General features: G+C 38.4%; 2 protein-coding genes across 3 annotated transcripts; one reads left to right on the top strand and one right to left on the bottom strand.

Annotated features, from left to right (window-relative positions):
* Positions 1 to 146: 146 nt before the first annotated feature.
* On the bottom strand, positions 147 to 16,019 carry LOC149717080 (uncharacterized). 2 transcript variants are annotated; one of them, XM_089835021.1, is made up of 12 exons: positions 15,878 to 16,019; positions 13,189 to 15,760; positions 12,979 to 13,112; positions 11,200 to 11,509; positions 8,152 to 10,019; positions 7,313 to 8,038; positions 6,530 to 6,680; positions 6,139 to 6,447; positions 5,713 to 6,063; positions 4,157 to 4,777; positions 2,870 to 3,142; positions 147 to 2,773 (listed from the first exon to the last, which is right to left on the bottom strand). In XM_089835021.1, exons 2-12 carry the CDS (start codon positions 15,623 to 15,625, stop codon positions 420 to 422), a joined length of 9,534 nt encoding a protein of 3,177 aa, XP_089691147.1. In that variant the 5' UTR covers positions 15,626 to 15,760; positions 15,878 to 16,019; the 3' UTR covers positions 147 to 419. The 2 variants fall into 2 exon arrangements, with proteins under 2 accessions (XP_089691147.1, XP_089691142.1); XM_089835016.1 differs by having other exon boundaries at positions 15,872 to 16,008.
* A 649-nt stretch (positions 16,020 to 16,668) lies between these two features.
* Positions 16,669 to 23,672, top strand: LOC149717079 (DNA topoisomerase 2-binding protein 1-A-like). The gene is made up of 6 exons (XM_089835036.1): positions 16,669 to 17,106; positions 17,303 to 17,839; positions 19,475 to 22,015; positions 22,226 to 22,639; positions 22,702 to 22,981; positions 23,137 to 23,672. The coding sequence occupies exons 2-6, from the start codon at positions 17,371 to 17,373 to the stop codon at positions 23,504 to 23,506; spliced, it is 4,074 nt and encodes a 1,357-aa protein (XP_089691162.1). The 5' UTR covers positions 16,669 to 17,106; positions 17,303 to 17,370; the 3' UTR covers positions 23,507 to 23,672.
* The last annotated feature ends 3,602 nt before the right edge of the window (positions 23,673 to 27,274 follow it).

Below are 27,274 nucleotides of genomic sequence, written 5' to 3'. Positions count from 1 at the left end.
AATAAGATGATACAACTATTTCAGTCACAAAAAGGAATCCCAAGTTTTATTTAGGTCACCCAACTTCCCTTTGAATTCAAATAGTTGGCATAACAAAGTTTAGAAGAAAGTTTGAGTATGAAATAGGCTCTAAATAAAAACTAAAATTGAAATGTTGTTGTACACTTTAATTTCTCCTTAGAAACATACATGAAAATCGTTAACCAAAACAAATGAAGTAATACACTGGTATTAATTGGCATTTAAGAAAGTTGGGAAAGACAAAAAAATAATAAAATTTATGAAAGAAAGAGAAAAAAAAGAAAAAGAAAAAAAAAAAACAGAGAATAAACTTTTATCTTTCATTTTTTTAAAACATGACACTTTCATGTTTTTCATTCTCCGTTTCATATCAAAATACACGTATGTCTATTTAATATCTACTTATCACTTTTGTCTTCCAGATCATGGGTAATTATAACCGAATCATCGGTTTGGCTTAACTCGATGTTACCGTTGGTAGAAACTTCGGGATGCGGTATTATTTTTGATTTTGAAATCTCTTCAATCGTAGTTTTATCCGAAGGAGTCGAAGTAGTTGTAGGAATTTCTTGATCCAGGATGGAACTGGTGGATGCGATCGATTTTTGGTGGTGGCTGACTATGGAGGGTGATTCTGACAAATCACTGGAGATATCAATGGATTCATCCAAAATTTGCTCCTCTTTCGATGAATCTAATAGTGGTTCAGGGTCGTTTCTGAATAATGTTCCTGGAAGCATTTTTTCATCATGACCTTTAGGAGTTTTTTGATTGGCTTCTTGCTCTTCCAGGATGCGCTGTTCCTCTTCCATTAAGCCTCGCGACAATAACCCGGGTAAAATCTTATCTTCTCGGCTGAGAGGTCTAGGAATTGGCGGAGAGGGGGCCGCCGCAACTACCACTTTTTGAACTTCATCTTTAGGTTGCGCGGGAGAAATATCATCTAGTCCATCATCGGATGATGTGCAAAAAACTTCTTCATTGTCTAAGTAGGTAACGAAACCAGGAACTGGTTTTTCTTGTTGAATTAACGCATTCTGAATCTTTTCCTTTTCTTCTTTATTCCGAATTTCTTCCTCTATCAAGACGCGACCCATAGCTATCGTTCCTGGAACGATTTTATCCTCGCGAGATGGTGAAGGCAGTACCCTAGATTCGATCACATCATCTTCGCTCATTAACGAAGATTGGTCCAATTGTCCCGTTGAAGATACTGAGGGAAATTGAACCTCTCTTTCCAATCGCACGAGACCTTTTTCTTCCAAGACCTCGGCTACGCTGATTCCAACATCTAAGAGCTTAACCAATACTTCATCGTTGATTTTGTCAATGAATTCCGTTAGGAATCGCCTTTCCTCCCCGTCTTTTTCAAAAATAGACGACAATTCATTGCAGACTTGTTGACTCCATTGCGTTTCACCTTCATTTAGATGTTTGACGCCATAAAGCGATGCTTTAATAGCTTGAGTAGGAAGCTCTAATAGATCTGGTTCAATTGCCTTCAGGTTTACTTTGTTGATTTGAACAACATTGCCGTAGTCAACCAACAGAACAGTGACTTGGTCGTCGTTTGAGACATCTATCACTTTACACCTGTACCAATGCAGATCTTCCAAATACAAACCAACGCATGGCTGTCCGACAGTGATTTCGTCAAGTGACATCTCGTTTTCCAACAAACCCGTATAAACTTCTGTTAATTTTGTCATCAAATCTTCTAGTTTGTTCCTCTCGCTTAAGAGATTTAGGTAGAATTCTGAGGGAGAGATGGAGTGTGGTACCATTGCGTAGACCTTATGTTTAATAGGAACTTCAATCTCGGTGAAGGAAGTAAATGAGCCTGAAGTAGTTAAAGACGCTTCTCTGACTTCCTTGTCAGATTCTCCCGCAATGGCTTTTGTACTTAACAGACTTTGTAAATCAACTGATTTAATTTCTTCGCTTTGGTTAAGTTGGCTGCACTCCGTCTCAGATAAAATATCTGAATCAGTATCTATTTTTTCAGGAACTAATTCTTTACCAAGAATTTCTGATTCTTCACTATCAACGTCAGGTGGTTTGGAAACTTCTTCATGCCCAACTGATTTAGATGGATCAGAGAACGATTCTTCAGTTGAAATTAATTCTTCCCCAACTGATTTAGATGGGTCAGAGAGCGATTCTTCGGTTGCCACTGATGTTTCTCCAACTACGTCAGCCGTTTCAGTAACTGATTCTTCAGTCTTCACCATTTCTTCTACTGGTTCAAATTCTTCAGTCACCGCTATTTCTCCAGATGGTTTAAGTTCTTCAGCCAACACTACTACTTCTCCAGACGGTCCAAGTTCTTCAGTCAACACTACTTCTTCTCCAGATGGTTCAAGTTCTTCAGTCAACACTACTTCTTCTCCAGATGGTTCAGCTTCTTCAATATGAACTGGCTCCGATTTTGAGATGACCTCCTCCAACAAACCGGAGGTCAAGAGTTTAGACGCAATATCATTGTGCGGGAAGATTTCTCCATCGTAGAGTCTCACTTCTACCGGTTCTTCTCTTGAATGGAATGTCGCGAAAAGTTTCTTGTCTAGAGTTAACGTTTCAAATAGAGACTTTGATTCTTCCTGGCAGTTAGCTTTAACTTTGAGAGCTTGCAATTTGCATTCGAACGAGAACGGTGGAATAAGGATCAACTCGGTGCTAAGCCTTTTCAAATCCTTCACTTCGGTATCTTCAATGTTTCCGTAATCGATGAACTTTACGGTGGCTTTAGTACCTGCGCAATAAGTTCATTAATTCAATTGCAAACAAGAATTTTTTAAAACACTAGAACTCTTTGAAATACATTGAAACTTGATTTGGAAAAGCTTACCATGAATTTCAAGAACTTGCGCTCTATACCAAAGTCCATCAGCGGAATAAAGACAAGCGCAAGCTGCTCCAGGCTTGACACTATCGAGTGGCGATGATTCATCACTGCTGCAATATTCTTCTATCTTGTCCACCAGTGACAACAGGCCATTTTCATTCGATTGTAACGTAACGAAAAAGCTCTCTATTGAGTTTGTGTATGACACGTAGACTTGAGAGTTGTTTGACGGAATATAAATGGGCAAGACAAACTCCATAGTTGAATTGGAAGAAACTGCAAATGTTGAAATAGAAGTTGACACTACAATTTAATGATCTTTCCATAGTGTCAAAAACAAAAGTTAAAGGAAAAGTTCAGGTAACATAACATTATTTCTTAAAAGAACGGCCTTTTTTTAAACACAAAAGGAAAAAAAAACATACAGGGTTCGTACAAAATTTTTGGAATGAAATTCCCTGACTTTTCCAGGTTTTCCCTGACTAAATTCCACACATTTCCCTGACCATTTGCAATAACGTACATGGCGAACGTATATGAAAACCAATCTATATTCACTCAAATAATTTTTGCACGAGTTATTGTTATAAAAATTAGCCAATTAATTCGTTTAAATTTAATTTAAAGTAAATCATAAATAACCTGAGCGAGCGAAGCGAGCTCTGCGAATTTGGGGCTTTGCTCAAATCTCAGACAAAACATTTTCTGGTCACCATTATACTTTAAATTTCCCTCCAATATATTTTTCCCTGACTTTTTAGGTCCATTTTCAATTTCCCTGACTTTTCCCTGACTTTTTAGGCCCATTTTCAATTTCCCTGACTTTTCCAGGTTTTCCAGGTCGTGTACGAACCCTGACATATGTATATGATCTCTTATTACAAAATAAATAGCATTTAATTAGTCTTAAATACGTGGACTACCATGCCGCCATTTTTTTAATGGAGTCTGCTAAATCGAACCAGAAACACTTATGGGATTGGTTGAATTCTCACAGATTGCGAGAGGTAAGGATTTAGATTTAGCAGTCGCCACTAAACCAATGGCGACACAGTAGTCCACGTTTTTAAGATTAATTAAATGCTAATTATTTAATTTGTAATAAGAGATAATTTAATTTTTTTTTTAATTTTTCCTTTATATTTATAAAAAGACAGTTATTTTAATGTGTAATGTTATGTTGCCAGACCTTTTCCTTTAAGGCCGATGCGCTTCAATATTAGGCGCATAATTATTTATTAAAATTTAGGCCTCTAAATAATATACCAAATTAACTTAATGTTAACTTACCCAATTCATTTGTAATATCGCAAGAAGTATTTAATGTTTTGTCAACGATGTGTGCTAATCCATCCAAAATAAGTTTTTCGGATATCGGCATCTCTTCTCCTTCAATGGTTAACTCAATATCGTAAGGAATCTCAGTCAGATTTATAAACTGAACGATAACTTTGCGTTCAAAAGTAAGTTCCGTTAGTTGGTCAATGACTTCCTTTTCGAATGTCGCAGTCGGTGCTAATCTTTTAAATTGGCATTCAATGGCGTACGGCGGATTGGCAATAAACTCTTTGGTGATTCTTCTAACTTTATCCAGGGGGACGACATCCTCGTTTCCATAGTCAACGAAAAACACAGTGACCAGCCCTTCGTTGAATGATAAAATTTGGGCGCGATACCATAACTCGTCCTCAGTGAACTGCGCCACGCAAGACATTCCCACGAAAATTTCTTCTAAAACCAGATCAGGATTTTCGTTATAGAAGTCATTCAAAACAATTCCCAAGTCGGCAAGTTCATCCAATTTATCCCAGAGTTGTAAATAGATTCTGTCGAGCGCCGTGGCGTGAACCAAGTTCATGGGTACAGCCTCGGTATTCGGTGGCAAGAAACATGGAGGGAAAGAGTCCAAATCTAAAATGGTCAAAGAGATGGGAAAACCACATTTAAAACTGCCTATCTCAAGCATGACGTCATGCTAATGGAACAACAGGGAGGACCAGCCCAAAATTTAAATTCCTTAGGGGAAATATAAGAATTTTTTTTACAGGAATTATAGGATTTTATAGGAGAAAATGTGTTTTTATAGAAAACTATAAGACAAAAATTCTTATATATTGGCTTAAACCATGAAGAAAGAAAGAAAAAATTGGATTTTACTTTGAAGAGGGGAACTGAACTAAAATATAAATAATGTATAAAAAATCCTGAACTCCGCGATTTCGGTGTCAAGTCAAATGTTATCTCGATGCTAAACTACACGAAAACTTCGCCCAAGTCAAAAATATAGGATATTATAGGACCTTTCATGAAAAAATATCGGATAATATAGGACCTTTCATGAAAAAATATCGGACAATATAGGACCTTTCATGAAAAAATATAATATATTATAAAGCCTTTCTTGAAAAAATATAATATATTATAAAACCTTTCAGGAAAAAATATAATATATTATAAAACCTTTCATGAAAAAATATAATATATTATGAAACCTTTCATGAAAAAATATAATATATTATAAAACCTTTCAGGAAAAAATATAATATATTATAAAACCTTTCAGGAAAAAATATAATATATTACAAAACCTTTCTGGAAAAAATATAATATATTATAAAACCTTTCTGGAAAAAATATAATATATTATAAAACCTTTCATGAAAAAATATAATATATTATAAAACCTTTCATGAAAAAATATAATACATTATAGGACCTTTCAGGAAAAAATATAGGATAATATAGGAATTATAGGACTGGGCTCCCTGGAACAAATTCAATTTGAATTTTATTTATTCTCAATTCACAAACATACGCACACACGCAGGCTTTCATACTATTCTTACCTGACTTGAAAGTGCTTGTCAATTGCGTTTGTGGTTTAGATACAGAAGTTTTGACGATCAGTCCTTCTTGGTACAATATATCCGATATGTTTTGCGAGTTAACCACAAGCACTGTTTGCGCAGGAGAATCAGTAGTCAATATGGTGCCGTCTAATTCTTGATCTTCAACGAGGGAATGAAATTTCAGAAGCGCTTCCTGCTCCTTTCCCGCCTTGGCAACGACTTCCTTTAGAGTACATTCCATCGCTAGTACAGGTTTTTCAACCAGATTTGGCGATGGAACCACCAGACAAGATGTCAGCACGATGTCGCAGTTACCATAATCAACAAAGCGAACTTTGCAGTTAACGCCTGGTAAATAAAACAATTTTACGGTTGAAGAGGAGGTAGTTGCGTGCAAATGATTCAATTGACAATGTTAGATACCATCGACTTCAATAATCTGAGCGCGATAAAAAGATCCGTCTTCGGAATAAGGAGCGATACAAATTGTGCCAGGTTGAGCATTCTCCACAAGGACAGACGCTTCTGGGTTGATAAGAGCCAATTCCATCATCATCTCATCTAGAAGGTTGCTTTGCGATACAAGTTGGACGTAAAAACTGTTGACGCTGTCCGTATGTGACACGTAAAGCTTCGTTAAACCAATAGGAAACTGAGCAGGTGGGTAAGTTGTGGCTGCTAAAGTTGGAGTGGGTTGAATGACTTTGGCTGGTGGTGGTTGCTGTGACTCAACTAAAATCCAAGGTTGATCCAAGAGTAATTTTAGGACTAACAAATATCTCGAGCAATTTATAAAATGATTGAAGTTATTTACCCGTTTTTGGTAGAGTGGCTTCTACAGAAGTTAATAAACTTGTAGGAACAGAGATGCTTGGCAAGAGGAACTTATCAGCGATGTTAACACCATCTTCAAAAAGTTCAACTTGCAAGGGGAAGTCGATTCCGGAAAATTTGGCAGTCAACACCTATTCAGGGTTCGTACAAAATTTTTGGAATGAAATTCCCTGACTTTTCCAGGTTTTCCCTGACTAAATTCCACAAATTTCCCTGACCATATGCAATAACTTACAAGGCGTAAATATATGAAAACCAATCTAAAATTCACTCGAATCATTTTTGCACGAGTTGTCATTGTTATAAAGATAAGCCAATTAATTCGTTTAAATTTAACCATAAGTAAATCATAAATATCCAGAGCGAGCGAAGCGAGCTCCGCGAATTTGGGGTTCTGCTCAAGTCTCAGACAACACTTTTTTGGTCACCCTTATACTGTTATCCAGACTATCAAGTTGCCACCAATATATTTTTCCCTGACATTTCCCTGACTTTTTGGCCCATTTTCAATTTCCCTGACCTTTTAGGCCCATTTTCAATTTCCCTGACTTTTCCAGGTTTTCCAGGTCGTGTACGAACCCTGCTATTAATCGATGATCAAAAGTGAGTATATGAGGGTTTAGACGAAATTTTTATATTGAAAAATAACCGAATTTTCCAACTTATCCCTGACAAAGTTTTCCCAATACCATTTTAAGGTGTTTACCAGAGAACACTTCATAACATAAAATAAAATTTCCTGATCATTTTAGGAAGTAATTACCTTGTCAGCAGTAAGATCTTCGAACTGTTCAGACAACTCATCTAGAGATTCTGGTGATACTTGGTAGTAATTTTTCAAGGCGCATTCGAAGGAGATGGGCGGGATTTTTAATAACTTCTCGCTGATGCTGGTGACAGCGCCAGTTGAGAGATTGCAAATATCGGTGTTTCCATAATCGACAAATTGGACAGTGGCCAACTCGTTTTCGACAGAGAGAATGATGGCTCGGTACCAAACGCCATCCTCCGAAAATAAAGCGCAACAAGGCAATCCAGGAACAGCTTCGATCTTTGAAATAATGTTTCCTCGGTTTTCCGGACGAGTTAAATCATCTACTATGGCCTCGAGTGTTGATTCCTGAGACTTTAGCTGCACAGAGAATTTGGAGATGGATTCGACGTTCGAAACATAGACTTCGCATTGAGTTGGCGGCATAGTAACTGGAGAAAAACTTCGCGGATAGGGCAATGGTGGTCCGAATATATTCAATCCAACTTCCACGATGTTTGGCGTGCTTTTGTCCCAGACGGACACCAAGTGAATTCCACCAATCTTGTCATGAACCTCTACGACTACGTCCTTATTGTCGACAGTATCGCAGAATAAATTATCAAGGTTTTCGGGTATGTTTTTGGCAACTCCGTATAAGCAACATTCGAAAGCTTGTTCCGGTAATTCCAGGAACTCTGGACAACAGTCCAAAAGTTCACGAGTGCATTCGACAATCTGAACCACGAAAAAAAAAAAAAATTTGTTTCCAATTTTAAATTAAGGAGTTTGTGTTATGAAACCATAGCCTTAACAAAACATTCTTGCAATACAAGCTCACAACTACTTACCATGGATTTTGGAACATGTTCTTCATTTCCAAAGTCAATGAATTTAACTTCCGCTTCCGTTTCAGTTGTTGACAGAACAATGGCACGATACCATCTCTCATCTTCGCTGTACTTAGCCACGTATGCAGATCCAACTTGAATGTTCTTAGCTGTTGATGGATTTTGGGTGGTGCAATACTTCATGATGCATTCCATCAGTTCTTCCAACTGTATCCCGGCTTCCACTTTCTGACAGTAAAACTTATGAGGACTTTCCGTGTAAATAACGACAACTTCGAATTCGCCGTTAGGAAGCGAGATCTTTGGAAATGGCGATTGGACTTTTCGTTCGACAGGCACGTGTGCTAATGCTGGTTTATTATCTTCGACGGACTTTACTACGCCGCTAGATGCGAGAGCTTGGGCTACATTTTTTCCATCGCTGTAAACTTCAACTAAATATCCGTCATCCTTTTTCCCGAGAAAATGGCAGGTTAGAGAGCCTCCGTAAATAGTTTCAAGCTCTTCAGGGGATGGCACTTTGTCACTCTCCACCCCTTTCAAATAGCACAATATGGCTTGCTTGGGTAATTTTTCAAACCCCTTTTTGATGTTCTTGACATACTTCCTGGTGACATTATCGCAGTTACCGTAATCAATGAAGACTACAGCGACGTTATTTCGGTTAGTGCTTAAGATTTGAGCTCTATACCAAGCTTGATCTTCAGAATACTGTGTGATGCAATAAGTATCGGGTAATGGCCTCTCTACCACCTCATCGAGAATGGGCAAACTACTATAATGAACTTGAAGGTCTTCCATTAGCTTCTCAAATGGTTGAGAGTGAATTTGGCAAAAGAATTTGGAGCATGATTTGAACCAAGTAATGGTTACGTTACTCGTTGATCCTATTGGTACTTCGTAAGGCTCAATAGTTACACCTTCGACAAAAGTCGCGGGAGTGCTGGGCTGACTTTCAATTTTGCAAAGTCCAAGGGACGCGAGTTCTTGATCAACGTTATCACTGCGCAGCTTTTCCGCTTCAATTAAATTCACGAAATAAGCGCCTTTTCCTTTTGTTTCGAGGAACTTGGCAAGAAGGCACTTATTCATAACTTTCTTCCTAAACAATTCAATCGCTTCCAGAGGCCAACTTCTTCCATCAGGAGGCGCCACTGAAGGTAGTGATAGTTTCAGGGCTTGAAGGGGTAATTTGAAGAATTGCGGTTTTAATTGCTTGACATTAGCTAGAGGGACGACTTCAACATGACCATAATCAACAAGTTGAACTTCAATTTGATGTCCAAGCATATTGTAAACACTTCCTCTGTACCAGAATGAATCTTCGGGATTTAGAACGGCACAGGGATCGCCTGGTTTCATTCTAGGAACTGAATCATGTCCAGCGCCACTTCCGTAGAGTTGCGTCATTTCTTCCAGTAAGGCGAGAAGTTTGGAGCCATATTCGGGTAATTGAGCGTAAAATTCCCGAGGATTCACAACGTGCGTGATAATTATATCGGAATACGAGTGTAGCTTAATATCTTCATACTGATAATCAATTAAAATTGGGATGTCATCAATGTTTTTCTTCGTAATTAACCTTCCTTTGGCTTCATCCGAATCTTGTCCAGTGTAAGTACCATTTCGGAATTTATCTTGGTTTTGGAAGTCTTCATTACGACGAGGTGATCTGTTACTAGAGTTCCAATTGGATCCCCTTGGAACTTGTTTGCCATTTGAACTACCAGTTTCTCCCCACATGCTGCTATCGTTTACCGGCGCTTGACTAAGTTGACTTTCGGATTTTAAATATTTGGAAGCGATTGATAATCCAGTTAAGGGATCTCGTAGTTCTACTCTATGTAATTTCGTGACTGGATCTTGCCCTAATAAAATTTTTTGTTTAAATACATAATTTTTTCTACCAAAAATAAATGCACTGGGTATATATTGCAATAATTATCGCGATTAAAACTAATTTAAAACATAAAAATCTAACTTAAAACATAATTTAAAACGAAAAATGCGCAGCCTAATTGTCAGCCATTTTTAAAAAACACGCGAGTCAGTGACCTTAAGAGCTAGAGATAAGAGATATGTAGCCTAAGGGTTCCCCTACAAGATCGCTTCTCTACCACTTTTATAAATTAAGGTGAAGCCATACTACAGGGGTTAATATTAAAAAAATAATAAAAGGTTTAGACAAGATTTTCCCGTAAAGAAATATGTTGCCGTTATAAAATCAAGGAAGAAATATTATTAATCAGCTTAAAATGATATGCTAAAAAAGTATTACCCTCAATCTTCAAAAATAAATCAGGGTTCGTACAAAATTTTTGGAATGAAATTCCCTGACTTTTCCAGGTTTTCCCTGACTAAATTCCACAAATTTCCCTGACCATTTGCAATAACGTACATGGCGAACGTATATGAAAACAATCTATATTCACTCAAATAATTTTTGCACGAGTTATTTTTATAAAAATTAGCCAATTAATTCGTTTAAATTTAATTTAAAGTAAATCATAAATAACCTGAGCGAGCGAAGCGAACTCCGCGAATTTGGGGCTTTGCTCAAGTCTCAGACAAAACCTTTTCTGGTCACCATTAGAAAAAAATTTTCCCGGCTTTTTTGATCTAGCAATTGACAACTAATAGATTCGGCACTGAACATTTATAGTTCTCAGAACCATAATATACCGAGGCATTTTTAACAATGTCAGGGAAACCATCCCCATTTCATGATATTTTTTAGACCAGAGTCGTGGTTTAACCAATAGGTTGCTTAAAACCCGCGCAAATTTCAAAATTATAGGATTTTTGACGACTTTTGCCAAAATAATAGGATAGTTTTTAAAAATATAGGATTTCATAGGAATTATGTCGTAAGTTAACCGATATTCAAAGTTTTTCTGCTACTGATACCAATTTTAAGCAATTATTTGGGCCAATGAATAAAATTATTTATTTAAAATAATTCTCTAGTTAATCGTCAATAATTAAATTTTTCCCCCCGATAATTGGAAAAATTTATATTACTCCCTTCAAAGTGATTAAATAACTTACCTGAGAAGGTGGCTGTCAATGTGTCAGAGTTGAGGACTTCATCTTTGAACTTTTCAACATCAGCGGTGGAAAGGTCAGCAGCGTCGGCTAAGGAGCATTGAACAGCGAATACCGGCAACTTCATGTATTCATCCACAATTTCTTTGACATCGTTTGAAGAGACAACTTCAGAGTTTCCATAATCCACGAAGTAGACGTTAATTTCTTTGGCTTGCGGAATTTCCGCTATTCTGGCTCGGTACCATACTCCATCTTCGCTGTATTTGGCAACGCATGATCCACCAACAACCACAGTTTGAAGAACTTTTTCCTGCAAATAGGGGAAAACATTGTCTATTCTCTTATCAAATACGACAAATAGCTAAAAGTTCAAAAAATTTCACACAAATTCTACACTTAAGATTTTGCTCAAAAACTTCACTTGAAAATTTTACTCAAGTTTCAACTGAAAGCGAGTGAATTTCGGGGTTTGAATTAGGGATGAACCGATACTCGGGGTTTCCTGATAGTATCGGATCCGTTGGTTTAATATGATACTCGTTTAAAAGCGTTAATTGGCGCTTAAAGGGAGGGTGAAGTAGAAAATCAAGTGATTTTTTATCGATTCTTTTACTAATTATAAGACCAGTCTGCATAGTGAAACATTCAGGAAATACAGATTCCGAATGATTTTAAAATTCAAATTAGGTTCAGATTTTAAGGATAATTTTAAACAAGGACCTCCGGCCAATCGCGTAACGCCTTGCCTTTTCATAAACAAAATTCTCGTGGCACGTTCCGTGTTGAATGAAATTTATCACGAGATTTGATAAAATTCGCGCGCGACGTGACAATCGTGGCGCGAGACACGGAGCGTGCCACGAGAATTTTGTTAACAAAAAGGCAGGGCGTTACGCGATTGGTCGGAGGTCCTTCTTTAAAATTATCCTTAAAATCTGAACCTAATTTGAATTTTAAAATCATTCGGAATCTGTATTTCCTGAATGTTTGACTATGCAGACTGGTCTTATAATTAGTAAAAGAATCGATAAAAAATCACTTGATTTTCTACTTCACCCTCCCTTTAATGACATTTTTTGGTCTTTCAGTAATGTATTGATGGTGATAACATCTCATTTCTATGAGGCGTGATATTATTTTGGAAGTACCTCTAAACATAGATTGTACTTGGGTAGTATAATTCATGAAATTACTATGTAATTATTTCCTAGTATTTTTAATACATATGTAAATGGCCAGAGTACTACTAAAAATATCGGTATCAGTTGAAGTATCGGGTTTTGGATCATAGTGAGTAAATATTGGTACTAGTTCATGTTTGCACCAGTATCGATAGGTATCGGGTTAAGCCTGGTATCAGCCATCTCTAGTTCGAAATTAAAAATCCCACCGGTTTTAACAACCACAATAAACGCACCAAAAAATTAATTTGAATGCTAGGTAGAATAATTTCATTTTAAAGCTAGTTAAAGATATTTCTAGTTTCAACTTCTAAAGTATTATTTAATAATATTTATTATTTTTATGAAACATTTTAGAACTGTTTTCTATAACGCAGGGGACTTTTGAATGACAATTTCTACCATGCACGCAGCTGCTAAAGAAAAACCCAATAAAAACCGGTGGGGTGGATTTTTTTTTAAACCATGATGAATTTTTTTAACCAAATTTTCCAAAAAAAAAAAAAACAAAAAAAAAACCTTCCCTTGCTAATCATCTAATGGTATTAAAATTGTAGGAAAGACTAGAGTTCACAAAGAAAAAAAAAGCTATACAAACCCCTGGCTTCAAACTCTTGTAATATCTATCCAATGACGCCATCATGTCGTCCAAATTGGCAATACCAAATTGCCGTTGACAAACAAACTTGTTATAACTCGTGAAATCCGTGACCACAACTTGTTCGACAGCTCCTGGAAGACAAAAAAATAAAATTATTAAAATGTACGATAGTTAGTTAAGAAATGTTTTGATCAGTAATTAATTTACCATGCGGAAAAGAAGGTTGGCTGTAGGGTAGCTTTTTAGGTTCTGGTTTTTTCCATAATTTTAAAAGAGTGAAATTATCCTGATGATCAGTCAACTTGACAAGTTTAACATCGCCGACTTCTTTGACGATTTCAACTTGGATCTTACTATCAGGCATTAATTCGGAGAGATGCTCTAAGTTAACGTGGCTTGGGACGTCAAAAAAACCACACTGGATTCCCATTTGAGGCATTTTAGCAAATTCCGCAGTCAGCGGATATATATCATGCAATCCGCGAATCTCTTTGTTTCCGTAATCAACGTACGCAACTTCTATTGTCTCGTGATCGAGGATTTTGGTTACTTGAGCGCGATAGTAACTATTGGAAAATCTGGCGCAAACGTATTGATGCAAACGAGGAACATAGACCATACTGGGCAATGAAGAATAGTAAAGATCCAAATTTGTAGTGAATTCTTCAAAAGTAAAAATCGGGATCTTGCACAATTGGCCAAAAAAGCTTTGAGGGCCATCGTAGTTGGTTACCACTACGTCTTCGACTTTGTTTAGACTCATTGGAACAGAAATTATAACATCTTCTTCGACAACAATGTTGTTGATGTTAAGATTATCAGAGGTTCTTAAAATGGCAGAGTATTTTCTAGGTTGTAGCTCGTTCATAATTTCGGCAATTAAGACTTTTCCATCCGAAATTTCTTTTAGCTTCCTGACAACTGTGGCGTCATCAACCAGGTGCTTGGGTAGTTTATCCATTCCATAAAGACTTAACTCGATACCCTGGGCTGGTAAGGCTAAAAACTCGGCTTCAAGCAACTTGACATTGCTAAGCTTGACTATTATGTTGTTTCCATAATCGACTAGTTTAACCCTAATTTGTCCATTTAATGGCTCTTCCATAATTTCGGCTCGGAAAAAACTCTCGTCAGTTGTGATGAAACAACAAACTGCACCTCCTACCATGCATTGTTCTGGTCGTATAGCCACTCCTTGATTACTAATTACGTAGAATTCGTGCATTTGGTCCATCAGATTCACGACTTGCTTAACGTTGTCTTCTAGTTGGCAGAAAATCTCGTAAGGGCCGTAAACTTGCGTGACCTTAATTCGGAATGACCTTTTTGTTGGTAATGTTATGTATCTATAAACGGGAAGATCTCTAGGATAGTTCAACGGCTCTATACGGCGAGTATTCATTATGTCCAGTAAGTTTTTATCATCGTAAAATAAGCGAACCAAGTATTGCTTTCCTAGATCATTCAGGACTTGACAGACTAAAATTTTTCCCGTAACAATCTCGCAAAATAAGTCAAGGTCAAATGATGGAATTTGTGGTCCCAGAGTGCATTCGAAAGCTTGTTTGGGTAGGTTTAGAAAACAGTTCGGCAACACCCGCAATTGAGAAAGTGGTATTTGTTCAGTTACTCCAGTATCAGTAAAAAATACCTGGGCCACGAGCCCGGTAGCGTTCTTAATCTTGGCTCTTTGAAAACAATCATCTTCGCTACAGCGAGCGATGCAAGGGGTTCCAGGAGTGAAGTTCAAAATGGGGGACGCCGCTTTACTCGAAACAAAAGCTAAGATAGCCTTGTTTAAGTTTTGTCTCTCTAATTCTCCATCAGCAAGTTGAATAAAAAACGCTCCAGATTTTTCAATGTTCCTAACGATAACTTTGTAATATTTTTGTGGCTCAAGTCTGGTATAACTGTAGGGCTCGGGTGAAGGTGTGTAACGTCTGTATGGTTGCAGCTGACTAGAGGTTCTGTACGAATTTACAGGTGCGTGATAGGCGGAATTAACGGGCTCAAAATAACCAGGGGGATTTGCTCGTTTTGTAACTTGATTTGAATTCTCCGCCCCACCAAGTCGGATCCCTATTCCACTTTCTATGAGCGTATGAGCGAGCATGACATTGCCGTAATAGACCCGGATGATAGGAATGACATCGTATTTACTCATAATGACGCAAGTAATGTTGTCTTGAAAACAGACTAGACTGGAACACATTTCCATGGCTTTGTGAGAAAAGGTTTCATTTTCGCCAGCCTGAATATCCGCAAGGTAACATTCCACGGCTAATGGTTCGTATTTAAAGAGATCCTCCCCTGACCTTCTCAAGGCACTAATGTTAACGATATCTTCATGCCCATAATCTACAAACTTAACAGCTACTGTCTGTTGATTGTCGGGGGTCCAACCCGTGACTATTCCCCGATAATAACCATTTGGACATCTAACACAAACGTGTGTATTGGTAGGTAACTGGCATTGATGAACAAACCCGGGGGTTTGATCTAACTCCACTCCTCTACTTTGAACAATTGATTCAATGTTTGATGCCAAAATAGGATCAAACTGAACAAATAATTTGATCCATTTCCCCTCCGGGCGAACATGGGTCACCCTTATTTCCTGCTGACCTCTATTGTCGTGATCCATTTCTACTGTCACTACTTATATTGAATTCAATCAATTCTAAACATTGAATAATAATTTATTCCAAACTTCCAAAGTGACAAATTTAAGCCAAGGCTTAACTTTCAAACCGCCGGAACCGGCTGTAGGCAGTAGCCGCTGTTACAAAATAATTGTTTGGTCATATGTAAGTATGAAATTACCGAATTAAAGTGTCAAAATTAAAAAAAATAAAAATCTAATTAATAATGTTGAATATAACTTTGTTACCGTAACTGTAACTGTAACTGTAACTGGAAGGCGAAACCTGCATCCACGATCCGCAACACCACGGCGATGAATATCATGAAATGACAATGGAATCGACGAATCGCAGTTTGTCTTCGCCAAAATTTAGGCGGGAAAATGCATTTTCCGATTCTTGCCTTTTTCAAGCTTGGCGAGCTCAGGGTAGGAAATAAGACAGGTTTACAAGTCCAAAACCATGCAGTTTATGAATTGCTCGGATCAGTTTATTTATTACAAAACTAGGGGTCAGCGGTCCCAGGGACCACTTTATTAATTATGGATTTTGCAAAAAATAGACGATGAGACCAGTTTATTAATTCGGGGTTCTTTATTAGAATTTTTCTAGATCAACACATTTTCTACCAATTCTACTCATAGGTAGTTAGTACTCCTTGGCTACAGCTTCCCTACAAAAGTCTATTGCATGGATAAAGAATGCGCGTGAGGAAATTTGTTTTCACTCTACAGGATAGGCAACTCTCTATCTCGAACGACAGCTTATTCTGTTACAACATCGGTTGTCAGCACGCGCAAACCTAGGTCTCTATTTAACCTAGTTTTGTACGAGCTGTCAAGAGACCAAAAACCATGGATGAAGGATGCGCGTGCAAAACATTCGACGCTCAACATCGAATATTTTTGACACGCATCCTTTATCCATGATTGTATATTAATCCTCTGTAGCTTTCTATGTATGGTCAAGTACATTTGAACTAAAGTATAACAGCTCGCAAAAATGCTGCGCTTTGCCAGTTTTTTTAATACACAAACACGTCATTTTTTCTGTACATTAAATAATCCATTTAATTCGATCCTTCCTTGTAAAAAAACCTTTTTAATTAATATCTAGTTTTTGAGTGGCTTGGTTTGTAACAAATTGCAATTGAAAAAACAGATTTTATGTTTCGGAAATAAGGTGTAAAAATTTAAAAACTGGTTTTTTAGAGGTATTTATTGCTCTTTTTTTACATTGGCATTTTCCATGGAGTATTTGTATTGATTTTAGAATGAAAGCTTCCTCGAAAGTACCTTACATTAAGGCTAGATCTCCGGTAATATTTCTCCATGGTGACAGATTGTTAGTAGGCAAAGAAAAAAACGGAATTTGTTTGAAGTTCTTATCCCACAATAAAGATCCCTGACTTGAAGGTTATAAATACGATTGTATGCTCGAGTTTCTGCGTTACTGCATGAACAGTTGGCGGGAAGTTACTCTTGTCTTGTACCGTGTACAATGTGCTTTTCTGATCGATTGTGTGATGTTTTTAGTTCATTTCGAATGATTCGGGCGTGTGAATTAGTTTGTGATTGAAAGTTTTATACTAGATGGTTAAATTTTCCCGCTACTTGGTTTGAAATTGCGCGGTTTGAATCGAGTCTTCATTAGGGCCAAGGTTTAGTCAGTGTGTCTAGGTGTCTTAGGCTCTATGTGGTTGTGTTAGTTAGTTTCTGTTTTTTAATTATTTAAAATTAAGGACATCATGGCGAGCTCTAGCAGTATCACCTCGGAAATGGGAACTAACTCGGTTTACGACTTGCTGTTTATCTCTGATGGAACCAATGAGACAAATTTTAACTTAGCCTATGAAAGAAGCGTTGAACTTGAATTAGAACCTGAATTATACTCCGTTGAAGATTTTGACGCGGCTAAAATTGATCAAGATAAAATCTACATACTGTCAAGTTTCGAGAACGAACTGTTTAAGCTTTTGCAAAGTAACGGGTGTCATATCTTAGGACCAGTTGCCTTGCTCATGGCATTAGCTAGTGAAAACCAACGAATTGTTCGAAGACCGCATCCCTGTTATAATTTGATTATGAGGGACTGTATTGTCACATTCTCGAACATCAGAAATAGTAACCGTAAAGACGAACTAACCGCTAAAATTCATCACATGGGAGGACAGGTTCAAAACGTAATGACCATGAAAAGCACACATCTAATTACTGGTGAGTAAATTTTATTTGTTTTTAAACTACTTTAGATAGACATAGGAGCAGGGAGACATTGGGAAACCGTCAGGGAGTTTTTAGAATTTTAAGCAAAATCATGGAATTTGACTTTTATGTACATAATTTATTGAGGTGTTAAGAAATGTTACTATAAATTAAGAGTTGACTTGATTATAACAAATAATTTTCTTAACAAATATGCCGGTTATGTTTTGAATTGTGTCAAAAATAGTAAGGGAAAATAAAGTCAAGGAAATACCATGGATAAAGAATGCGCGTGAGGAAATTTGTTTTCACTCTACAGGATAGGCAACTCCCTATCTCGAACGACAGCTTATTCTGTATATACTTTTACAACATCGGTTGTCATCACGCGCAAAGCTAGGTCTCTATGTAATCTAGCCTTGCGCGTGCTGACAAGAGACAAAAAACTTCAGGATCTTCAGGATTTAAAATCGTTTAAAATATACTGAAGTTTTTTTTCTCTTGTCAGCACGCGCAAAGCTACGTTACATAGAGAACTAGCTTTGCGCGTGCTGACAACCGATGTTGTAACAGAGTATATACAGAATAAGCTGTCGCTCGAGATAGGGAGTTGCCTATCCTGTAGAGTGAAAACAAATTTCCTCACGCGCATTCTTTATCCATGGAAATAGTCAGGGAAAACCGAGGTAAAGTGATGTACAATGGGTTATGTAGGATTAGGGCCTATATTTTTCACTGGTGGGGCTACAGAAAACTCCTCCCCAATCTCTCAGCCGAAAGCTCAGTGCGGTGTTGTCAATGTCAGGCCCTCTTTGAGTCAAATTGCTACAGTTCTTATTCAGATTGAACTACTAGCCTTTCTGCCTTCTCTTGATTCACAAACGGTCTGGCAACACTGAGGGAACTGCAATAAAAAACCTTTAGTGTAAACCATGTATATTAAGCTTACTTCCATCAAATAGACCATAGAGAGCTTTCAGTTGGAGGAAATTAGTCTCGTGACATAATTTACTCTGCCATAATGGTGGGTTCAAAGCAGGAATGAAGCTGAGACCACCCAATATGGCTACCAGAACAGCGGTAAGACTTAGGAGGGTGTGACGTACTACTATCCCATCTGAAAGCTCTCCATTTCGATGTAACTAAGAGGGAAGGACACGGGGGGGGGGCGAAAACTCCGCCTTCCATCTCGCATTTTGGCGGCTGCGCTGTAGTCTTCTTGTATCGTGGGAGTGCGCAGAGACGTTATGTCTCAACCCCGTTTTATGTCCCGATACTGAGGGTTGCCATGCCTACCCTCTTCTTTTAGGTCTATTGATCTCAACTGAGCATGTGTGAAGTTCGTAGCGGTATCAGGGCTTTGGGTATGATTGACTAACGGAATTTCCCTTGAATCCGAGTCGTTCCATGCTTAGTTACGTAACACTGGCCAATCACTACTTCTTCTTGAAATAGTGGCATAACTACTTAAAAATATAGTTGTTGACACACCCCAACATAGTGTTACGCGTATTGTACATCCCTTTAAGTCGGCTAGGATATTGATGATCCGATAATTTTTAATCGCAAACTGTTCCAAGTTTCTAATCCTGTAATATTTTACCCCGTTAAGTCCATAATTTTAACTGTAAATCCATCTTAATGTAGAAACCTCCGGAACCGAGAAATATTACGCTGCTATTAAGAACCATATCAAGCTTATGCTGCCGTCTTGGGTAGACGAAATGTCCCTTGATAATACGGATCAACCTAAACCCCACAATGACCCCATCTACGAGAAACATGAATTTCCATTATTTCACGGGCTTAAATTATCGGTTTCGAACATAGACTTGTCAAGTCGTAAGCGAATCGCGGCTTTAACGGTACAAAATGGCGGCCAGTACTCGGGCCAACTCAAAATGGGTGACGTCACGCATTTACTAACGCCTACGGCAACTGGTGAAAAGTTCAAAGCCGCTTACAAATGGAAGATTAAGTGCCTTAAACCGGAATGGTTCGAAAAATGCCTCGAATCCAAGCACGTCGTTGAAGATAAAGACTTTTTACTTGTTCCTTTGCCGTCGTCGTCTGAATCTATTTCGAAGAACCTTACACTTGATGACACTGCTGTTCCGGGTTTCAAGAAACCGTTGACGTCATCGCCAGCAGCTGCGTCGAAAAATGTCCCAATTGATGTCTTATCAATGACACGTATCCCTGGTAGATCGATGAATGCCAGTGAACTTAATATAACGAGTGCAAGTTCCATGGAATTGGATCTGATTGGAGACGTAACTAGTGGTTCCAACGAAAAGAAGTCATCAGGGGTAGAAAATAGCGCCAGTAAAACTCTCAAAGGAAATGAGGATCAAGACCAAGATGGTGACGAAAGAAATTTACCTGATAGAGGTCAGAATGATGACTCAACGCGTTCACCTGCGGAAGACTATAATGCTGACGAAACACGTTTACCCGTGAAGGAGCAAGAAAAAGGTCCCGTGAAACCTGTCGCTCTACCAGATGACGACGATAAAGAAAATACCGAACGGAAACTCATTAACGAACTTGAAAACCCGGACATTTCGACCATAAAACCCAACAATAACCTGGACGGATTTCAAATCTTACCAGTCGGATTCCCTCCAAATTCTAATGCCTTAGCAAAAATCCTCAAACTTATCAACATCGGTAACGGTACGCGTTGCGACAAAATGAGTTCGCGAGTTACTCACGTCATTACCAGCGACTCGCAACAAAACCTTAAGGATATCTGCGGTGAAATCTTGGATGTAGCTGAACTTATTAACGTTGTAAAAGGTAACGTCTCCAAGGCAGACGAAGGTCGTGATACGTTAACAACAGCGACGGAATCAACTCAACTTTTCAAAGGAATTTCGTTTAAAGTTCAAGGCTACGACCAAGAAACGAAGGAAGAAATTGAACAGTCCGTTAAAGAACACGGAGGTGAGATTAACAAGAAATCCAACTACACCATCGGTCCTCCGCTCTTGTACGAAAACGAGAGCGTCAATTTGAAAACGAGTACAACCTACGCGACATGTTGCTGGTTACGAATGTGCGTGGAAGTGGAGGAAATCCTACCTTTAAACGTGAACATTCTATATACGCCATTGATCGTAGCAAACGTGGCCAAAACGAGCTTGCCATTGAGGAACACCGTCATCACTTTGAGTCAATTCTCGTTCTCTGCTGAAAAAGAGGCTTTGGTTGAATTGATAAATTTTCTGGGTGGAACTCCTCAACCATCGTTGTCCAGAAAAAGTCAACCCGAAAAGAATATTCTAAGGAATACCCATCTTATCATGAAAGTACCCGAAGGGAAAAAACTGAAAGCGGCATTGTCCTGGAAGATTAAGGTTGTTAAAGTTGAGTGGTTGTACGCCATTGCCAAGAGTGGGGAATTCGTCGAGGAAACGGCGTATGCTTTCAACGATAAGGATAGTGACCATATACCGCCGAAACCTGTTGAACCACAAAAGACTGTCGAAAAAGCACCTTTATCTCCTAAACGCTCAAAGACGCCTGAAAAGCGATCTAACGCTGAGGCCGCCGCAGCTTCTCCGGCTAAACGCTTGAAGACACCCGATCTAGAACCGGAGCCATACTTAACCATTGTCAACGGAAAGGAGGTGTGGAAAATCCGTAATTGGGACCGTCCCGAATTCAGGTTGAAGTTGCCCATTGACGTTGAAAACCTTGACGATAGTTTCGACACCAAATTACACAAACTCTACACCGAACCCCACCCATTTTGTAAAGATGACCCGCCATTATCTCCGGATCATTTCAAGCCCACCAACATATTTGTAACGTTTCACGTAACGGCCTTAAAGTCGGTTCCATTAAAGGAACGCGACGAGCTCTTCCAAATCGGCAAGAGATTGGGAATGAACTGCCATAAAGATCACAAAAACTATATCACCCACGTCCTTCATCGACAGAAAGCCGGTGATAAACTCGCCAATGTCGTTTCGTTATACGTAAACACTTACAAAAGTAAAGTAGTCTCACCCGAATGGATACACGAATGTAAAAGACAAAACGCCGCTGTAGATGAGGCGCTGTTTCCGCCGAATTATGATAAAAGACTTTCACTCGCCTCGCAAATATCGTCGCAGAAACTTACAAAGACGCCAGTTAAAGACTCTGCAAATACTACGAAAGGTCTTCAGGAACACCAAGAAGGTATGTTTGTGAATTCTTTTTTATTGGGTATCTTTGGCAGAGCGCGATTAATTTTAGGCATGTTCATATCAGGGAAATTTATTTAGAGCGGAAAAACTGCCTTCCTTGGTTTTTTTGGTAGAAGCTATATGACTGTTAGGGTTAAGAGGGTCAACAGGGTTCCTACGAAGAGGGAAGATTTCGGGGAAATAATCCGTTTCTCTTCTTTAGGTGAAGCTTGCGCATCGAATAAGCTCATTGCATCTTCCCCGAACTCGTCCACGGATGCGGCACAAGAAGGTAATGACGTACTTTGCACGCAAGAGTTCCAGAAACAGCTGGAAATGTTAGCCTCTGCCACGAAGGCGGCGAAAAGCGCGTACGAGGAAAAGTTAATTTCGGCCGAGAGTTCGATTGTAGAACCGCGACATCGGAGCTTTCCCAAAACGGAGACTCAACCACTCGACGTGGACCATGTCCAATCGTCGCAATTGCCACCCATTATATGGTCGGATCAGGGACAACTACCTGAAAATTTTGGTTCGGAAGCCAATACTACTTACAACGAAGGCGCATCGTTTGATGGACGGTACTTGCAGAAAGTCTTTCTGTTTTCAACCTTCTCTGACGACAAGATTCTCAAAGGTAAGTTCAACAGAAAGTTGGGCAATAAGATCTTAGGCTTATTTTAATTATTCCGTTTGCAGAAATGATTTCCATCGTGGAACAACTAGGCGGCAAGGCTTTGAACCAAAAAATGTTCAATAATGAATGCACGCATATGGTTGTTCAAAAACTGGCCAAGAGCGAGAAAATGTTATCTTCCATCGCTTCCGGAAAAATCATAATTCACAAGGATTTCATTTTCGAATCCGCCAAAGCTGGAAAATTCGTAGAAGAAGAGAAGTACGTCATCGGATCGGCTATTTATCTGAGACATAACGAAATCGAACCAGATAAAGCCAGTACCATGACCGCGGTCTACAGGTAATGTACAGAGTTTAACATCATTTATTTTATAGGCCAATCGTAGATCAGAAATATTGTGAAACATTTAAGCCTAGTTAATCTTATCCATATGGAAATAGGCCAATAGTAGATCAGAAATACCCGATTTGAATAATTATCCTCAACATGCTCAGGTGGCACCAAAACTTTCTCCGATCTGACAATGGAGCTTTCGCGGACTGGTGCGTAATTTTAATGGCCCCTGAAAACAAACGCGCCGTTTTCCAAAGAGTTCTCGAAGCTGGTGGAGCAACTATTGTAAAATCAGCCGAAGAAATGGTTTCGAGCAAGGTTCGATTAGCCTTTCTTGAAAATGGCAAGGGGTGTCCCATAAATGACGATACGTGCAAAGATTTAATGAAAAATCAAGTATGGTGTCTCGTCCCACAATACTTTTCGGAATATTTGCACAAATATCCCATGCCCGATTTCAAGGAATTTGTGTTCCCAGCCGCGCAAAAATATTTGCAGTTCATTAGGGTGGCCAATGTCAAAACTAATTAAGCCACTTTTCTTGTTAAAATAAATTATGGACTTATTTCTTTTAATAATAACTAATTTGTTCTTATTGTTTAATATTAATTTTAATTATGGTTAATTTTGAACTCTTGTTTTTCCAAAATATATTTCCTAATAAATTTGCGTTAATAAAATGTTTTTATTGAATCCACTTTGTGTCTGCTCTTTAATTATTTTTCGTTAGTAGTAATTATTTTGCAAACCCTTCAAATTTTAGGTGTCGGTCGATGGCGTGTTTTGGACTATGAGTTTCGGGGGTCGGTCATAAAGGTTGAAATTCCAAAAACTTATTAAGGGGCTGTCTATAAAGTGATAAATGTGTAAGTCCTATAATTTATTTTTATAATGAAAATTGAAATTGAACACTAAATATATTTAAATAAAAAGTACTCGTGATTAAGGTTTAAAGCAAAGCTTTATTTTCAAATAGGAACAATTTTTAATCACTTTAATAACTACTCTCGGCTTAGACATCGTGAAGCAACCATGAGGCAATAGTGAACAATATCGATGAACTACGCTTAGTGCTGAGGTTAAAGTAATGACGGGAGCGTCTTCACGGTCAAATGGCTTGTAAGGTTTATTTATTTGGACTAGAAACGTACAAGCAAGCCTTAGGCTTTTGAGGTACGGAAGGAATGGTTTTAACATGAGAATAGTAAACAAATATTGGTAATGCTAGGGCATTGTAAATAGTTCCATAATTCCATCCCTTAAATGTCTAGAGGAATCCAACTCATCGGGAACTTCTCTATCTTTGCATTTTTGAAGTAAAATCTTCTCAATGCTGGTTTTGTAATCGACTAGGTCTTCCAGGAAACTTTTCTCTTCGCCTTTGGAATTGGGCAACATTATAGCGTAAATCACGTTTATTATGTCGAAAAGTAAACCTTCGCGGGAAAAATAAAAAATACTGGACACGAGAAAAAAAACACGCGCTACCATCGTTTTTTTCCTTAGCGTCGTCTGCTAGAAGCAAAACAGTAGTTTTTTTTCTTATGACCTGTATTTTTTACTTTTCCCGCGAGGGTTTCCACCGCTGGTAGCCAGGCGGCGCTAGTATCGACTTGTCTACTTTTTAGTACAGGGAGTTGCACATCCTGTAGAGCGTCGAATATTTTTCACGCGCATCCTTCATCCATGCAAAAACTTCATCATTTTCAGGATTTAAAATATCCACGAGTGTTTTTCGCTCGAGTGCACGGACCTCTAGGCCTTAGTTTCAAATACGTGTGAAACTGCCTACAGCCTACTACACGTATTTGAAACTAAGGCCTAGAGGTCCGTGCACTCGAGCTAAAAAACTCGCAGATATTTTAAATCCTGAAGATCCTGAAGTTTTTTGTCTCTTGTCAGCACGCACAAAGCTAAGTTGTATAGATACCTAGCTTTGGGCGCGCTGACAACCGATGTTGTAACAGAGGATATACAGAATAAGCTGTCGTTTGAGATAGGGAGTTGCCTATCCTATATCGTGAAAACCAATTTCCTTACGCGCATTCTTTATCCATGCTAAAATCATGAGAATCAGTCTAACTTTGGACATCATATGCTACCTTTGATAATAAAAAATAGTCAATCCACCATATTTTATAACTTGAGAGAACTAAAATATTTAAAAATAATTTAGTAGGTAAAATTATTATTTCACTCTTCTAGATGACAGTTCATTCCAATTTTTTTTTATGGTTATATCTTGTTTCATTATATATGCAGTTGGTGATACAATTTTACCATAAGTTCATAAATTTATGATTTTACCAGGGATCAATGTAATTTCAGAAGCAGGAATGGAGAACAGGGTATATTGGGGCGCTTCAAAGTCCGCGACCGGGGGGGGGGATGAAACAAACAAGAGGGGGGTCATAGCACAAAGGTAAAAAGAAACTACGTATTTTTCGTCATCATAACGTAGTTTAAGTGAGTCAATAAGCTAATTTAAATTTTTTGTTACATGTTGAAGTTGGACAGTAGCGCTATGACTGTAGTAAAGGCTAACCGTTCTCTATTCCTGCTTCTAAAATTACAGATCCCTGATTTTACTATAACATTAATGTCAATTTCATACCCCCTTCCGTCTCATTGTAATTCCACTGCTGGGCGTGCACACTCTGTACATTATCCAATCTTATAAAAAGACCCCAAAAAAATCAGAAGTGTCCGACCCCACAGTGGTAGCGTATCTTACAGCTGCGCCAGCCAGCCGGGTTCAATTCCCGGGTGCGGTGTGAAATTTTTTTTAATTAAAATAAAATCTCTAACTGAGCTCAGCTACCACTATTGGTGGGTTGAGGTACTATCGAGTTCCATTTAAGCTAAAATCTGACGATAACGAAAGCGACAACCCCGGCCACTACTACTACAGCTACTACGGCTCGGGTCAAGCTAAGAGCCTATCGTTTACTACGATGTGGCTAAAAATTGCATAATGGGTTCATTGGAAAATGTGTAGACCTTTAAAACTATCCGTAAACTTGTGTCAACGTGAAATTATTCGTATTTTAAAGATATACAACCCTTTATTGATAAAGACTACGGAACCGATTATGAAGGATTTTCACTCGTCTTATAGGTTGATTTTTAGCTTTGGTTAGCTTTTAGTCCACACTATTGGGACTCCCATCGCAAGAACGAAAAACATTTAACTTGTCTCCATCTGTTTTTTTCTTCAAAATTTTTCTGTTTGATATTGAAAATTTTTTACATATTGCTACAGAATTCTGGGTTGCTAAGAGCAATTTTTTGGTAGGGTTTACGGATTATTTTGGGGGGCTATAGCCCCCCCCCCCCAAAAAAAAAGGCCTAGCGACGCCACTGAGCAACGTTATAGATATGGGGGCTGCCACTCCAGCCCTTCAAGGTAAGAGCTGCCTCTCTACTCTCCTGCCTCCTTCCAACCCAACTCCTCTGTGCCTTGTCAATTCTTTAATTGTCATCACTGCCTGTGTAAGTTATTGAGTTACATATCTCTAAGTAACCTTTAAGAGCTTTCCTTTTTGAAAGAAATGTACCAGTGAAGGATTAACCAATAATTTTTGAAGCAAAGGGTTCAAGTAAACGGACCAGCAAGACAAAAAGTTGCTGACAAAACTAAACCTGATTTACAAGACCCCATTGTGGCTTGTCAAGACTTTAAAGGGGCAGCCTCTTTAATTATCAAAATTCCTAACGATAATTTTTATATGCCCCCTTTCATATTACCGCGCCGATTTAATTGGGCACATTATGTCTGAAAAGCTTATATTCAGAGCTATGTAAAACACTCATGATCGGCTGAAATTAGCAACGATTTTAGCCGGCGATATGATATAGTGACCAAAGTAACACTGACCCATCCTAAGTGACTGGGACAGGTTACCCCTAAATTTTATCAAGAGTTTACATGTATTTCAACTATCGTGGCGCAGCTGTTTAAGTCACGTATTTCGATTGTATTTCTCTTATAAATGTTTCTTCGGTGAGCTCAAGGTCAATTTTCTCAAAGTTTAAGCCCTGGTTTAAGCAAGCTACAGACCATCACATTCCTGTAATTACTTGAAGAAAAACCACCGTGCAGGCGTGGACGGGTCTCTTCCGACTCACCAAAAGGCAACGCCAGATGGAGACAGAGTTCGCACTACCTCTAGCGGTGCTTCTTGATGGACCCTTACACCCTGTAAAGTTCTCTTACTCATGTCAATAATGAAATGGTCTATTTTCGTAGACTTGATAGAAAATGACAGACTTTGAATGGCGGTCAGTGCCGTAAGAAAC

This window comes from Phalangium opilio, unplaced genomic scaffold (assembly GCF_054372755.1).
Source record: "Phalangium opilio isolate 3A_F unplaced genomic scaffold, DU_Popi_V2 ptg000003l_1, whole genome shotgun sequence".
NCBI classification, from domain to species: domain Eukaryota; kingdom Metazoa; phylum Arthropoda; class Arachnida; order Opiliones; family Phalangiidae; genus Phalangium; species Phalangium opilio.
Note: the sequence above shows the minus strand (reverse complement) of the source record. Positions and strands in the feature narration are given on the sequence as shown.

Excerpts from the sequence above, each read along its gene's own strand:
- LOC149717079 (XM_089835036.1), top strand. The coding sequence starts at position 17,371 with ATGGCGAGCTCTAGCAGTATCACCTCGGAAATGGGAACTAACTCGGTT. Across the intron at positions 22,016-22,225 it reads TCTTCAGGAACACCAAGAAG|GTGAAGCTTGCGCATCGAAT; the intron begins GTATGTTTGTGA and ends TCTCTTCTTTAG. Across the intron at positions 22,640-22,701 it reads TGACGACAAGATTCTCAAAG|AAATGATTTCCATCGTGGAA; the intron begins GTAAGTTCAACA and ends TTCCGTTTGCAG.
- LOC149717080 (XM_089835021.1), bottom strand. The coding sequence starts at position 15,625 with ATGGATCACGACAATAGAGGTCAGCAGGAAATAAGGGTGACCCATGTT. Across the intron at positions 11,510-12,978 it reads ACAAGAGTTTGAAGCCAGGG|GAAAAAGTTCTTCAAACTGT; the intron begins GTTTGTATAGCT and ends CCCTATTTGCAG. Across the intron at positions 6,064-6,138 it reads TCAGATTATTGAAGTCGATG|GCGTTAACTGCAAAGTTCGC; the intron begins GTATCTAACATT and ends TTTATTTACCAG.